Source organism: Nerophis ophidion, linkage group LG26 (genome assembly GCF_033978795.1).
Source record: "Nerophis ophidion isolate RoL-2023_Sa linkage group LG26, RoL_Noph_v1.0, whole genome shotgun sequence".
NCBI classification, from domain to species: Eukaryota; Metazoa; Chordata; class Actinopteri; order Syngnathiformes; family Syngnathidae; genus Nerophis; species Nerophis ophidion.
In genome coordinates this window covers 5,642,783-5,658,193 of record NC_084636.1, presented here as the reverse complement: position 1 = coordinate 5,658,193, position 15,411 = coordinate 5,642,783, and the positions used below count along the sequence as shown (strand labels likewise).

Genomic DNA, 15,411 nt, shown 5'->3' with positions numbered 1-15,411 from the left:
AGTGGCTGGGGAGAGGGAAGTCTGGGGCTCCCTGCTTAGGCTGCTGCCTCCGCGACCCATCTTTGGATAAGTGGAAGAAGATGGATGGATGGATGGCAGCAACATTTTGTTCTTATCTGTACTGTAAAGTTCAAATGTGAATGACAATAAAGGAAGTCTAAGTTTAACGTGTGTTTATAGATGTAGGAGCGGTATAGCTCGGTTGGTAGAGTGGCCATGCCAGCAACTTGAGGGTTCGAGGTTCGATCCCCGCTTCTGCCATCCGAGTCACTGCCGTTGTGTCCTTGGGCAAGACACTTTACCCACCTGCTCCCAGTGCCACCCACACTGCTTTAAATGTAACTTAGATATCGGGTTTCACTCTGAAAAAGCGCTTTGAGTCACTAGAGAAAAGCGCTATATAAATATAATTCACAATTCACATGTTTGTGATGAATGTCATGAACTAATAGGTTAACTTGGACATCCTGGTCTAAATCCGTACAGGCTGGACGTTGCCCGGCATCCCAGAAATAACTCTGACCTTTTTCGAGGTCCCGCCGTATTTGTGTCATTGTCAGAGCGGTGGTCAAGGTGCAGGCGGGCAGACAAACCCCTCCGCATTCCTCCTATGGTCACGACGCCTGGCGGGAAGCCAAGAACGGCAGCACCCGCCTCCCCTCCTGGCAGTCCACAGAGGCCTGCTAATAGCTAGCGGCTAAGCACGGCCTCTCAGGCATGACGCACGCCGAATGTGACGCACTTCAGCGCGCCACAAACTCGTTTGTTTATGGTTTTCGCCGTGATTTTCTGCACCTCACTGAATGAACCAATGCTGTTTCGCCGTACAAGTGTAGTAAGATGAATCACGTCTGCACGTCCTTACACGTCTTTGTTTCACAACCATCCCACGCTCGCTGTTTACAAACTGGACTGACAGGTGTTTGCGTCGTTTATGTGGTCCCAGGTTTCCTTTCATTCATGTTTTTGGATAGTTCTGTAAGGTGATTGCTGTTTATCATCCCTAATGACCGTTAGAGGGGAACTGCGCTTGTTTGGGAATATATCCCATCATTCACAATGCTCATGTTGGACAACACACATTTTAATGCATTCTAAATAGCAAACAAATGCTAGCAAAAGTGAGCTAACAATCACTCCAAAATAAAAACGCATCTGAAAGCTCCAACGTTTTATATACACGCTGTAAGTATGCAGTAGTAACAGGCACATTAATAGTAGCGTGTAATATTTACATATTTTTGTAGGTACATATGTCATACAGTAACCGGCACATTCATAATAATGTGTAATATTTACGTATTTTTGTAAGTATATATGTTGTGTAGTACAGGCACATTCATAATAATGTGCAATATTCACGTATGTTTGTAATATATATGTTGTGTAGTAATAGGTACACTCATAACATGTAATATTTACATATTTTTGTCAGTATATATGTCATGTAGTAACAGGCACACTCATAACATGTAATAATTACGTATTTTTGTAAGTATATATGTTGTGTAGTAACATGTACATTCATAACGTGTAATATTCACGGATTTTTGTAAGTATATATGTCATACAGTAACAGGCACATACATAATAATGTGTAATATTTATGTACTTTTGTAAGTATATATGTTTTGTAGTAACAGGCTCACTCATAACGTGTAATTATTAAGTATTTTTGTACGTATATATGTCATGTAGTAACAGGCACACTCATGTGTAATATTTATGTTCTTTTGTAAGTATATATGCCATGTAGTAACAGGCACACTCATAAGTAATGAGTAATATTGAACGTATTTTTGTAAGTATATGTGTTGTGTAGTAACATGTACAATTCATAACGTGTAATATTTACGTATTTTTGTAAGTATATATGTAAGTATATAAAACGTCATACAGTAACATGCACATCATAACGTGTAATATTTACGTATTTTTGTAAGTATATTTGTTGTGTAGTAACACGCACATTCATAATAACGTGTAATATTTACGTATTTGTGTAAGTAAATATGTCATGTAGTAACAGGCACACTCATAACGTGTAATAATTACGTATTTTTGTAAGTATATATGTCATGTAGGAACAGGCACATTCATAACGTGTAATATTTACGTATTTTTGTAAGTATATATGTCGTACAGTAACAGGCACATTCATAATAATGTGTAATATTTACGTATTTTTGTAAGTATATATGTTGTGTAGTAACAGGCACACTCATAACTTGTAATATTTACGTATTTTTGTAAGTATATAAACGTCATACAGTAACATGCACATTCATAACGTGTAATGTTTACGTATTTTTGTAAGTATATTTGTTGTGTAGTAACAGGAACATTCATAATAATGTGTAATATTTACGTATTTGTGTAAGTATGTATGTCATGTTGTAACAGGCACATTCATAACTTGTAATATTTACGTATTTGTGTAAGTATATATGTTGTGTAGTAACAAGCACACTCATAACGTGTAATATTTACGTATTTTTGTAAGTATATATGTAAGTATATAAACGTCATACAGTAACATGCACATTCATAACGTGTAATATTTACGTATTTTTGTAAGTATATTTGTTGTGTAGTAACACGCACATTCATAATAACGTGTAATATTTACGTATTTGTGTAAGTATGTATGTCATTTTGTAAACAGGCACATTCATAACTTGTAATATTTACGTATTTGTGTAAATAAATATGTCATGTAGTAACAGGCACATTCATAATAATGTGTAATATTTACGTATTTTTGTAAGTATATATGTTGTGTAGTAACAGGCACACTCATAACTTGTAATATTGACGTATTTTTGTAAGTATATGTGTTGTGTAGTAACATGTACATTCATAACGTGTAATATTTACGTATTTTTGTAAGTATATATGTAAGTATATAAACGTCATACAGTAACATGCACATTCATAACGTGTAATATTTACGTATTTTTGTAAGTATATTTGTTGTGTAGTAACACGCACATTCATAATAACGTGTAATATTTACGTATTTGTGTAAGTAAATATGTCATGTAGTAACAGGCACACTCATAACGTGTAATAATTACGTATTTTTGTAAGTATATATGTCATGTAGGAACAGGCACATTCATAACGTGTAATATTTACGTATTTTTGTAAGTATATATGTCGTACAGTAACAGGCACATTCATAATAATGTGTAATATTTACGTATTTTTGTAAGTATATATGTTGTGTAGTAACAGGCACACTCATAACTTGTAATATTTACGTATTTTTGTAAGTATATAAACGTCATACAGTAACATGCACATTCATAACGTGTAATGTTTACGTATTTTTGTAAGTATATTTGTTGTGTAGTAACAGGAACATTCATAATAATGTGTAATATTTACGTATTTGTGTAAGTATGTATGTCATGTTGTAACAGGCACATTCATAACTTGTAATATTTACGTATTTGTGTAAGTATATATGTTGTGTAGTAACAAGCACACTCATAACGTGTAATATTTACGTATTTTTGTAAGTATATATGTAAGTATATAAACGTCATACAGTAACATGCACATTCATAACGTGTAATATTTACGTATTTTTGTAAGTATATTTGTTGTGTAGTAACACGCACATTCATAATAACGTGTAATATTTACGTATTTGTGTAAGTATGTATGTCATTTTGTAACAGGCACATTCATAACTTGTAATATTTACGTATTTGTGTAAATAAATATGTCATGTAGTAACAGGCACATTCATAATAATGTGTAATATTTACGTATTTTTGTAAGTATATATGTTGTGTAGTAACAGGCACACTCATAACTTGTAATATTTACGTATTTTTGTAAGTATATAAACGTCATACAGTAACATGCACATTCATAACGTGTAATGTTTACGTATTTTTGTAAGTATATTTGTTGTGTAGTAACAGGAACATTCATAATAACGTGTAATATTTACGTATTTGTGTAAGTATATATGTCATGTTGTAACAGGCACATTCATAACTTGTAATATTTACGTATTTGTGTAAGTATATACGTTGTGTAGTAACAAGCACACTCATAACGTGTAATATTTACGTATTTTTGTAAGTATATATGTAAGTATATAGACGTCATACAGTAACATGCACATTCATAACGTGTAATATTTACGTATTTTTGTAAGTATATTTGTTGTGTAGTAACACGCACATTCATAATAACGTGTAATATTTACGTATTTGTGTAAGTATGTATGTCATTTTGTAACAGGCACATTCATAACTTGTATTATTTACGTATTTGTGTAAGTAAATATGTCATGTAGTAACAGGCACACTCATAACGTGTAATAATTACGTATTTTTGTAAGTATATATGTCATGTAGGAACAGGCACATTCATAACGTGTAATATTTACGTATTTTTGTAAGTATATATGTCGTACAGTAACAGGCACATTCATAATAATGTGTAATATTTACGTATTTTTGTAAGTATATATGTTGTGTAGTAACAGGCACACTCATAACTTGTAATATTTACGTATTTTTGTAAGTATATATGTTGTGTAGTAACAGGCACACTCATAACTTGTAATATTTACGTATTTTTGTAAGTATATAAACGTCATACAGTAACATGCACATTCATAACGTGTAATGTTTACGTATTTTTGTAAGTATATTTGTTGTGTAGTAACAGGAACATTCATATTAACGTGTAATATTTACGTATTTGTGTAAGTATGTATGTCATGTAGTAACAGGCACATTCATAACTTGTAATATTTACGTATTTGTGTAAGTATATACGTTGTGTAGTAACAAGCACACTCATAACGTGTAATATTTACGTATTTTTGTAAGTATATATGTCATGTAGTAACAGACCCACTCATAATAACGTGTAATATTGACGTATTTTTGTAAGTATATATGTTGTGTAGTAACAGGCACATTCATAATAATGTGTAATATTTACGTATTTTTGTAAAAATATAGGTTTTGTAGTAATAGGCACACTCATAACGTGTAATAATTACGTATGTTTGTAAGTATATGTGTCGTGTAGTAACAGGCACACTCATAACGTGTAATAATTACGTATTTTTGTAAGTATATTTGTTGTGTAGTAACAGGCACATTCATAACGTGTAATATTTACGTATTTTTGTAAGTATATATGTCATGTAGTAACAGACCCACTCATAATAACGTGTAATATTGACGTATTTTTGTAAGTATATATGTTGTGTAGTAACAGGCACATTCATAACGTGTAATATTTACATATTTTTGTAAGTATATACTGTATGTTGTGTAGTAACAGGCACACTCATAATGTGTAATATTGACGTATTTTTGTAAGTATATGTGTTGTGTAGTAACAGGCACACTCATAACGTGTAATATTTACGTATTTTTTTAAGTATATATGTCATACAGTAACAGGCACTTCATAATAATGTGTAATATTTAAGTTTTTTTGTAAATATATATGTTGTGTAGTAACAGGCACACTCATAACATTTAATAATTACGTATTTTTGTAAGTATATTTGTTGTGTAGTAACAGGCACATTCATAACGTGTAATATTTACGTATTTTTGTAAGTATATATGTCATGTAGTAACAGACCCACTCATAATAACGTGTAATATTGACGTATTTTTGTAAGTATATTTGTTGTGTAGTAACAGGCACATTCATAACGTGTAATACTGTATTTACGTATTTTTGTAAGTATATATGTCATGTAGTAACAGACCCACTCATAATAACGTGTAATATTTACATATTTTGTAAGTATATATGTTGTGTAGTAACAGGCACCTTCATAATAATGTGTAATATTTACGTATTTTGTAAAATAAGTTGTGTAGTAACAGGCACATTCATAACGTGTAATATTTACATATTTTTGTAAGTATATATGTTGTGTAGTAACAGGCACACTCATAACGTGTAATATTTACATATTTTTGTATGTATATATGTCATTCAGTAACAGGCACACTCATAATAACGTGTAATATTGACGTATTTTTGTAAGTATACCGTATTTCCTTGAATAGCCGCCGGGGCGCTAACTAATTAAAACCTCTCTCTCGCTCATGGCGCTTATTCAAAGCAATGCGGTAAAAGCAGAGCAGAGGCGCCAATAAATAAATTTAAAACCTCTTCTCACCCCTGCGCTTACCAATGGCATGCAGTAAAAAATTGAGATTGATAAAGAAAAATTATAATAATAAAAAATTATTTTGCGTCCGCGGCCCCGGTGGTTGGGGACCATTGCTCTACAGCCATGTCACGCCCACTTTTACACCATGCTGTCTGCGTGCCGGCCGGACGCATGCATTTCTCTGCTTCTTAAACGAGATTGCAATGCATACTTGGTCAACAGCCATACCTTTTACACTGATGGTTGTGATGTAGGCAGCTTTAACACTCTTGCTGGTGTGCGCCACACTCTGTGAACCTACACCAAACACATTTCTGGAGACCATTGGCTCTGTGGCACATTCTAAACGCAGCATAGGGATTACCCATAATGCCGTGCATCCGTGACTGGGGATATATTATACACGTGTCCCCAACCCCGCCCACCTCAACCGACGCGCGTGTTGCTAGCGCGTGTAAAACATAGCCAAGAGTCATGGATACCATTGCATTCTGGGTTAGTGTTATGTTGCGTTTATAATGTGTTAGAGAGCCAATGTTCTCCAGAAATGTGTTTGGTGTGGGTTCACAGAGTGTGGCGCATATCATTAAGAGTGTTAAAGTTATTCTATATCACAACCGTTAGTGTGATCTGTATGGCTGTGGAACAAGACCCCTGATTTATACACGGTAGAAGCAAAACACAACTCCTCCGCCATTTTAAAATAGACGGCAGGCGAAGCGTCACTCGTGACATCACAAATTTGACCCGGCAGTTAAAATAAGCATGCGCTTATTAATTTGGGGAGCGAGTTTTACCCGGCAGTAATTTAAGGCAGGCGCGTATCACATGCTTGGCGGCTATTCAAGGAAATATGGTATGTGTTGTATAGTAACATGTACGTTCATAACATGTAATATTTACGGATTTTTGTAAGTATATATGTCATGTAGTAACAGGCACATTCATAATAACGTGTAATATTTGTTCTTTTTTACGTATATATGTTTTGTAGTAACAGGTACACTCATAACGTGTAATATTTACATATTTTTGTCAGTATAAATGTCAGGGGTCAGCAACCTTTTTGAAACCAAGAGCTACTTCTTGGGTACTGATTAATGCGAAGGGCTACCAGTTTGATACACACTTAATTAAATTGCCAGAAATAGCCAATTTGCTCAATTGACCTTTAATAAATAAATCTATATGTATAAAAAAAAATGGGTATTTCTGTCCGTCATTCCGTCGTACATTTTTTTTCTTTTTACGGAAGTTTTTTTGTAGAGAATAAATGATGAAAAAACACTTAATTGAACAATTTAAAAGAGGAGAAAACACGAAAAAAATCTAAATTAAATTTTGAAACATAGTTTATCTTCAATTTCGACTCTTTAAAATTCATAATTCAACCGAAAAAAATTGAGAAAAACTAGCTATTTTGAATCTTTTTGAAAAAAATTAAAAAAGAATTTATGGAACATCATTAGTAATTTTTCCTGATTAAGAACAATTTTAGAATTTTGATGACATGTTTTAAATAGGTTAAAATCCAATCTGCACTTTGTTAGAATATATAACAAATTGGACCAAGCTATATTTCTAACAAAGACAAATCATTATTTTAAAAGAAATTCAAAAGACTTTGAAATAAGATTTAAATTTGATTCTACAGATTTTCTAGATTTGCCAAAATATTGTTTTTGAATTTTAATCACAATAAGTTTGAATAAATATTTCACGAATATTTTTCATTAAAAAAAAAACAGAAACTAAAATGAAAAATTTAATTAAAATGTATTATTCTTTTCAATAAAACAAATACATTAACTTGAACGTTGATTTAAATTGTCAGGAAAGAAGAGGAAGGAACTTAAAAGGTAAAAAGTTATCTGTGTTTAAAAATCCTAAAATCATTTTTAAGGTTGTATTTTTTTTCTAAAACTGTCTTTCGGAAAGTTATAAGAAGCAAAGTGAAAAAAATAAATGAATTTATTTAAAACAAGTGAAGACCAAGTCTTTAAAATATTTTCTTGGATTTTTTAAATTCTATTTGAGTTTTGTCTCTCTTAGAATTAAAAATGTCGAGCAAAGCGAGACCAGCTTGCTAATAAATAAATAGAATTAAAAAAATAGAGGCAGTTCACTGGTAAGTGCTGCTATTTCAGCTATTTTTAGAACAGGCCAGCAGGCGACTCATCTGGTCCTTATGGGCTACCTGGTGCCCGCGGGCACCGCGTTGGTGACCCCTGATTTATGTCATACAGTACAGGCACATTAATAATAACATGTAATACTTACGTATTTCAGTAAGTATAAATGTCATGTAGTAACAGGCACATTCATAATAACGTGTAATATTTACGTATTTTTTTAAGGATATATGTTATGTAGTAACAGGTACACGCATAACGTATAATATTTACATATTTTTGTCAGTATATATGTCATACAGTAACGGGTACATTCATACTAACGTGTAATACTTACGTATTTTTGTAAGTATATATGTCATACAGTAACAGGCACATTCATAATAACGTGTAATATTTACGTAATTTTGTAAGTATAGATGTTGTGTAGTAACAGGCACATTCATATCGTGTGATATTTACGTATTTTTGTAAGTTTATATGTCATGTAGTAACAGGCACATTTATAGTAACGTGCAATATTTACGTATTTTTTTAAGTATATATGTTATTTAGTAACAGGTACACTCATAACGTGTAATAATTACGCATTTTTGTACATATATATGTCATGTAGTAACAGGCACACTCATAACATGTAATATTTACATATTGTTGTCAGTATATATGTCATGTAGTAACAGGCACATTCATAATAACGTGTAATATTTATGTATTTTTGTAAGTATATATGTCTTGTAGTAACAGGCACACTCATAACGTGTAATATTTACGTATTTTTGTCAGTATATATGTCATACAGTAACAGGCACACTCATAATAACGTGTAATATTTACGTATTTTTGTAAGTATATATGTCATGTAGTAACAGGCACATTCATAATAACGTGTAATATTTACATATTTTTTTAAAGATATATGTTATGTAGTAACAGGTACACTCATAACGTGTAATAATTACGCATTTTTGTACATATATATATATGTTGTGTAGTAACAGGTATACTCATAACGTGTAATACTTACATATTTTTTTAAAGATATATGTTATGTAGTAACAGGTACACTCATAACGTGTAATAATTACGCATTTTTGTACATATATATATATATATGTTGTGTAGTAACAGGTATACTCATAACATGTAATATTTACATATTTTTGTCAGTATATATGTCATACAGTAACAGGCACATTCATAATAACGTGTAATATTTATGTATTTTTGTAAGTATATATGTCTTGTAGTAACAGGCACATTCATAATAATGTGCAATATTTACGTATTTTTTTAAGTATATATGTTATTTAGTAACAGGTACACTCATAACGTGTAATAATTACGCATTTTTGTACATATGTCATGTAGTAACAGGCACATTCATAATAACGTGTAATATTTACGTATTTTTGTCAGTATATATGTCATACAGTAACAGGCACATTCATAATAACGTGTAATATTTACGTATTTTTTGAAGTATATATGTTATGCAGTAACAGGCACACTCATAACGTGTAATAATTACGCATTTTTGTACATATATTGTCATGTAGTAACAGGCACATACATCAAATGTATTATTTACATATTTTTGTAAGTATATATGTCTTGTAGTAACAGACACATTCATAATAACGTGTAATATTTACGTATTTTTTTTAAGTATATATGTTGTGTAGTAACAGGCTCATTCATAACGTGTGATTTTTACGTATTTTGTAAGTTTATATGTCATGTATAACCGGCACATTCATAATTACATGTAATATTATGGTTATATATTACGGGTGGAGTGTGTGATCGGTGGTATGGTTCCAATCAGTCAAGAAATGTGGGAATTGAAAAATGTCCCGGAAAATGTGAAATTTTGGGTAATCTGGGATGTTTTTTTCTTATTTTGGGCGTGGGGGAACTCACCATCCACCATCACGCCTCAAAGCTGGGGCATTGACATCATAGGTCACCTTCTTCAGCAGTTTGACTCAACAGCACCTCTGCTGGTTGCAGCCAGGTAGTGTCCTCCATGCAGTCAGTAGTTTGACTCAACAGCACCTCTGCTGGTTGCAGCCAGGTATTGTCCTCCATGCAGTCAGTAGTTTGCAACATGCCTCCATGTGCCATAAGCAGGACACTTACAGTCAATCAACAGCTAATTAATTACACACAATCACAACATTTCATTGAATATTCAAACGACCAAAATGTATTTCAATTTGTGTATTGTTTGTATTTGTTATTCTGACCTGGAAGAATGTCGTGTTTGTGCAGTGGGCGTTTGGTGTGACGCTGTGGGAGCTGATGACGCTGGGCCAGACGCCGTACGTGGACATCGACCCCTTTGAGATGTCCGCCTACCTGAAGGACGGCTACCGGATAGCACAGCCCATCAACTGTCCCGATGAACTGTGAGTCCCCATACACAGCAGGATCTTTGACCACTCTTTTTACAGTAGGTCCTCAAAAGAAACTCCTGTCATATAGAGGATCTTTGAACAGTGTTTTTACTGTAGGTCCACGAAAGAAACTCCTGTTATCTCAGGATCTTTGACCAGTATTTTTACAATAGGTCCTTAAAGGGAATCAAACTCCTGTCATATATAGGATCTTTGACTAGTGTTTTAGGAGTAGGTCCTTAAAAGAATTACAGTTGTGATCAAAAGTATTCAACCCCCACACAATTTTGGTGTTTTAGCAAGTAGGACATTTATTCCGTATTTTGTTAATAGTCATATCAAATAAAGATGTGTCAAATAGACAAATGTAACTTGAATTACAACATTATATTTTGTAACATACCAAACAGTGTCATTCCTCTTAATATCTCATTGACAAAATTATTCAACCACTTGAAAATCATAACTCTTAGGAACAGAATTTGAATGAGGTCTTTTCAATCAGGTGTTGAAAACAGCTGTAGATGTGATTAGAACCATAACGAGCAACAATTAAACTGATTGAAAAAGACTGACGCTCAGCTTCTTGTAGATGGTCAATGGTGTATTTGCAACATGGTGAAGTCCAGGGAGTGGTCAAAGAAGTCAACAGAGGAGGTAGTTTCTCTTCATAAGAAAGGATATGGATATAAGAAAATAGCAAAGACATTACACATTCCAAGAGACACAGTTGGGAGCATAATTCGCAAGTTTAAAGCTAAAGGCTCAGTGGAAACACTACCTGGGCGTGGTAGAAAGAGGATGCTGTGTGCAACTGCTGTCTGGTATTTGAAGCGTACAGTGGTGAAAAACCCCCGGGTAACAGCTGAGGAACTACAACAGGACATTGGAGAGGGTGGAACGCAGGTTTCGTCCCAGACAATAAGGCGCGCACTACGAGATGAAGGCCTCCATGCCAGAACTCCCAGGCGCACCCCACTTCTGACTACCAGGCACAAGAAAATAGACTCCAGTATGCCAAAAATCATCTGGACAAACCCCAAAGGTTTTGGGAAACTGTTCTATGGAGTGATGAGACAAATCTGGAACTCTTTGGGCATATGAATCAACGTTATGTCTGGAGGAGAAAAAATGAAGCTTACAAAGAGAAGAACACCTTGCCTACTGTTAAGCATGGTGGGGGGTCAATCATGCTCTGGGGCTGTTTCTCTGCCTCAGCGCGTTGAAGGCATTATGAATTATATTTCCTGGCAGGATATATTAGCTGCAAATGTCGTGAAGTCAGTGAGGAAGCTGAGGCTTGGGAGACGTTGGACCTTCCAACAGGACAAGGATCCCAAGCATACCTCCAAATCAACATCAGAGTGGTTGCAGAAGAAGGGCTGGAATACTCTGGAGTGGCTTTCACAGTCGCCAGAAGGATGTCATTACTGCCAAAGGCTGTTCTACTAAGTACTAAAGATGCATGGAACTAGGGGGTTGAATCATTTTGTCAATGAGATATTAAGGAAAATGTCATTTTTTGGTATTTTGTCAAATACAGTGTTACAATTTAAGTTGCATTTGTCTATTTGACACATATTTATTTGATATGACTATAAACAAAATACGGAATAAATGTCCAACTTGCTAAAAAAACAAAATTGTGTGGGCTTGAATAATTTTGATCACAACTGTAGAAACTCCTGTCATATAGAGAATCTTTGACGAGTGTTTTAGCAGTAGGTCCTTAAATAGAACTACAAACAAACTCCTGTTATATAGGGGATCTTTTACTAGTGTTTTACAGTAGGTCCTTAAATAGAGCAGAACACTCCTGTCATATAGAGGATCTTTGACTTGTGTTTTTGCAGTTAGTCCTTTAAAAGAGCAGAACACTCCTGGTATATAGAGGATCTTTGACTAGTGTTTTTGCAGCATGTTCTTAAAAAAAGCAGAACACTCCTGCCTTATAGAGGATCTTTGACTAGTGTTTTTGCAGCATGTTCTTAAAAAGAGCAGAACACTCCTGTCTTATAGAGGATCTATGACTAGTGTTTTTGCAGTAGATCCCTAAAAAGAGCAGAACACTCCTGTCATATAGAGGATCTTTGACTAGTGTTTTTGCAGTTAGTCTTTAAAAAGAGCAGAACACTCCTGTCATATAGAGGATCTTTGAGTAGTGTTTTTGCAGCATGTTCTTAAAAAGAGCAGAACACTCCTGTCATATAGATGATCTTTGACTAGTGTTTTTGCACTTAGTCCTTAAAAAGAGCAGAACACTCCTGTAATATAGAGGATCTTTGACTAGTGTTTTTGCAGCTTGTTCTTAAAAAGAGCAGAACACTCCTGTCTTATAGAGGATCTTTGACTAGTGTTTTTGCAGCATGTTCTTTAAAAGTGCAGAACACTCCTGTCATATAGAGATCTATGACTAGTGTTTTTGCAGTAGATCCCTAAAAAGAGCACAACACTCCTGTCTTATAGAGGATATTTTAACTATTATTTTTACAGTAGATCCCTAAAAAGAGCAGAACGCTCCTGTCATAGAGGATCTTTGACTGGTGTTTTTGCAGTTAGTCCTTAAAAAGAGCAGAACACCCCTGTCATATAGAAGATCTTTGACTAGTGTTTTTGCAGTTAGTCTTTAAAAAGAGCAGAACACTCCTGTCATATAGAGGATCTTTGAATAGTGTTTTTGCAGTTAGTCTTTAAAAAGAGCAGAACACTCCCGTCATATAGAGGATCTTTGACTAGTGTTTTTGCAATTAGTCTTTAAAAAGAACAGAACACTCCTGTCATATAGAGGATCTTTGACTAGTGTTTTGCAGTTAGTCTTTAAAAAGAGCAGAACACTCCTGCCATATAGAGGATCTTTGACTAGTGTTTTTGCAGTTAGTCTTTAAAAAGAGCAGAACACTCCTGCCATATAGAGGATCTTTGACTAGTGTTTTTGCAGTTAGTCTTTAAAAAGAGCAGAACACTCCTGTCATGTAGAGGATCTTTGACTAGTGTTTTTGCAATAGATCCCTAAAAAGAGCAGAACACTCCTGTCATATTGAGGATCTTTGACTAGTGTTTTTGCAGTTAGTCCTTAAAAAGAGCACAACATTCCTATCATATAGAAGATCTTTGACTAGAGTTTTTGCACTTAGTCCTTAAAAAGAGAAGACCACTTCTGTCATGTAGAAGATCTTTGACTAGTGTTTTTGCAGTTAGTCCTTAAAAAGAGCAGAACATTCCTGTCATATAGAGGATCTTTGACTAGTGTTTTTGCAGTTAGTGTTTAAAAAGAGCAGATCACTCCTGTCATATAGAGGATCTTTTTACTATTATTTTTGCAGTATATCCCTAAAAAGAGCAGAACACTCCTGTCATATAGAGGATCTTTGACTAGTGTTTTTGCAGCATGTTCTTTAAAAGAGCAGGACACTCCTGTCATATAGAGGATCTTTGACTAGTGTTTTTGCACTTTGTCCTTAAAAAGAGCAGAACACTCCAATCATATAGAGGATCTTTGACTAGTGTTTTTGCAGTTAGTTCTTAAAAAGAGCAGAACACTCCTGTCATATAGAGGATCTTTGACTAGTGTTTTTGCAGCATGTTCTTAAAAAGAGCACAACACTCCTGTCTTATAGAGGATATTTTAAATATTATTTTTACAGTAGATCCCTAAAAAGAGCAGAACGCTCCTGTCATATAGAGGATCTTTGACTAGTGTTTTTGCAGCATGTTCTTTAAAAGAGCAGAACACTCCTGTCATATAGAGGATCTTTGACTAGTGTTTTTGCAGTTAGTCCTTAAAAAGAGCAGAACACTCCTATCATATAGTGGATCTTTGACTAGTGTTTTTGCAGTTAGTCCTTAAGAAGAGCAGAACACTCCTGTCATATAGAAGATCTTTGACTAGTGTTTTTGCAGCATGTTCTTAAAAAGAGCACAACACTCCTGTCATATAGAGGATATTTTAACTATTATTTTTACAGTAGATCCCTAAAAAGAGCAGAACACTCCTGTCATATAGAAGATCTTTGACTAGTGTTTTTGCAGCATGTTCTTTAAAAGAGCAGAACACTCCTGTCACATAGAGGATCTTTGACTCGTGTTTATGCAGTTAGTCTTTAAAAAGAGCAGAACACTCCTATCATATAGAGGATCTTTGACTAGTGTTTTTGCAGTTAGTTCTTAAAAAGAGCAGAACACTCCTGTCATATAGAGGATCTTTGACTAATGTTTTTGCAGCATGTTCTTAAAAAGAGCACACCACTCCTGTCTTATAGAGGATATTTTAACTATTATTTTTACAGTAGATCCCTAAAAAGAGCAGAACACTCCTGTCATATAGAGGATCTTTGACTAGTGTTTTTGCAGCATGTTCTTTAAAAGAGCAGAACACTCCTGTCACATAGAGGATCTTTGACTCGTGTTTATGCAGTTAGTCCTTAAAAAGAGCACAACACTCCTATCATATAGAGGATCTTTGACTAGTGTTTTTGCAGTTAGTTCTTAAAAATAGCAGAACACTCCTGTCATATAGAGGATCTTTGACTAATGTTTTTGCAGCATGTTCTTAAAAAGAGCACAACACTCCTGTCTTATAGAGGATATTTTAACTATTATTTTTACAGTAGATCCCTAAAAAGAACAGAACACTCCTGTCATATAGAGGATCCTTGACTAGTTTTTTTGCAGCATGTTCTTTAAAAGAGCAGAACGCTCCTGTCACATA

The 15,411-nt window shown here is 34.0% G+C and overlaps 1 protein-coding gene across 3 annotated transcripts in view; it reads left to right on the top strand.

Moving 5' to 3' along the window:
* ryk (receptor like tyrosine kinase) overlaps positions 1-15,411 on the top strand; it is a 131,435-nt gene that overhangs the window by 114,703 nt on the left and 1,321 nt on the right. For all 3 annotated transcript variants that reach the window (XR_009804358.1, XM_061887889.1, XM_061887888.1), the window contains exon 15: positions 10,579-10,715. Coding sequence is in view for 2 of the 3 variants with exons in the window: in XM_061887889.1 (XP_061743873.1) it covers positions 10,579-10,715 (137 nt within the window). In the remaining variant the exon portion in view is untranslated. The remainder of the gene's footprint in view (positions 1-10,578; positions 10,716-15,411) is intronic.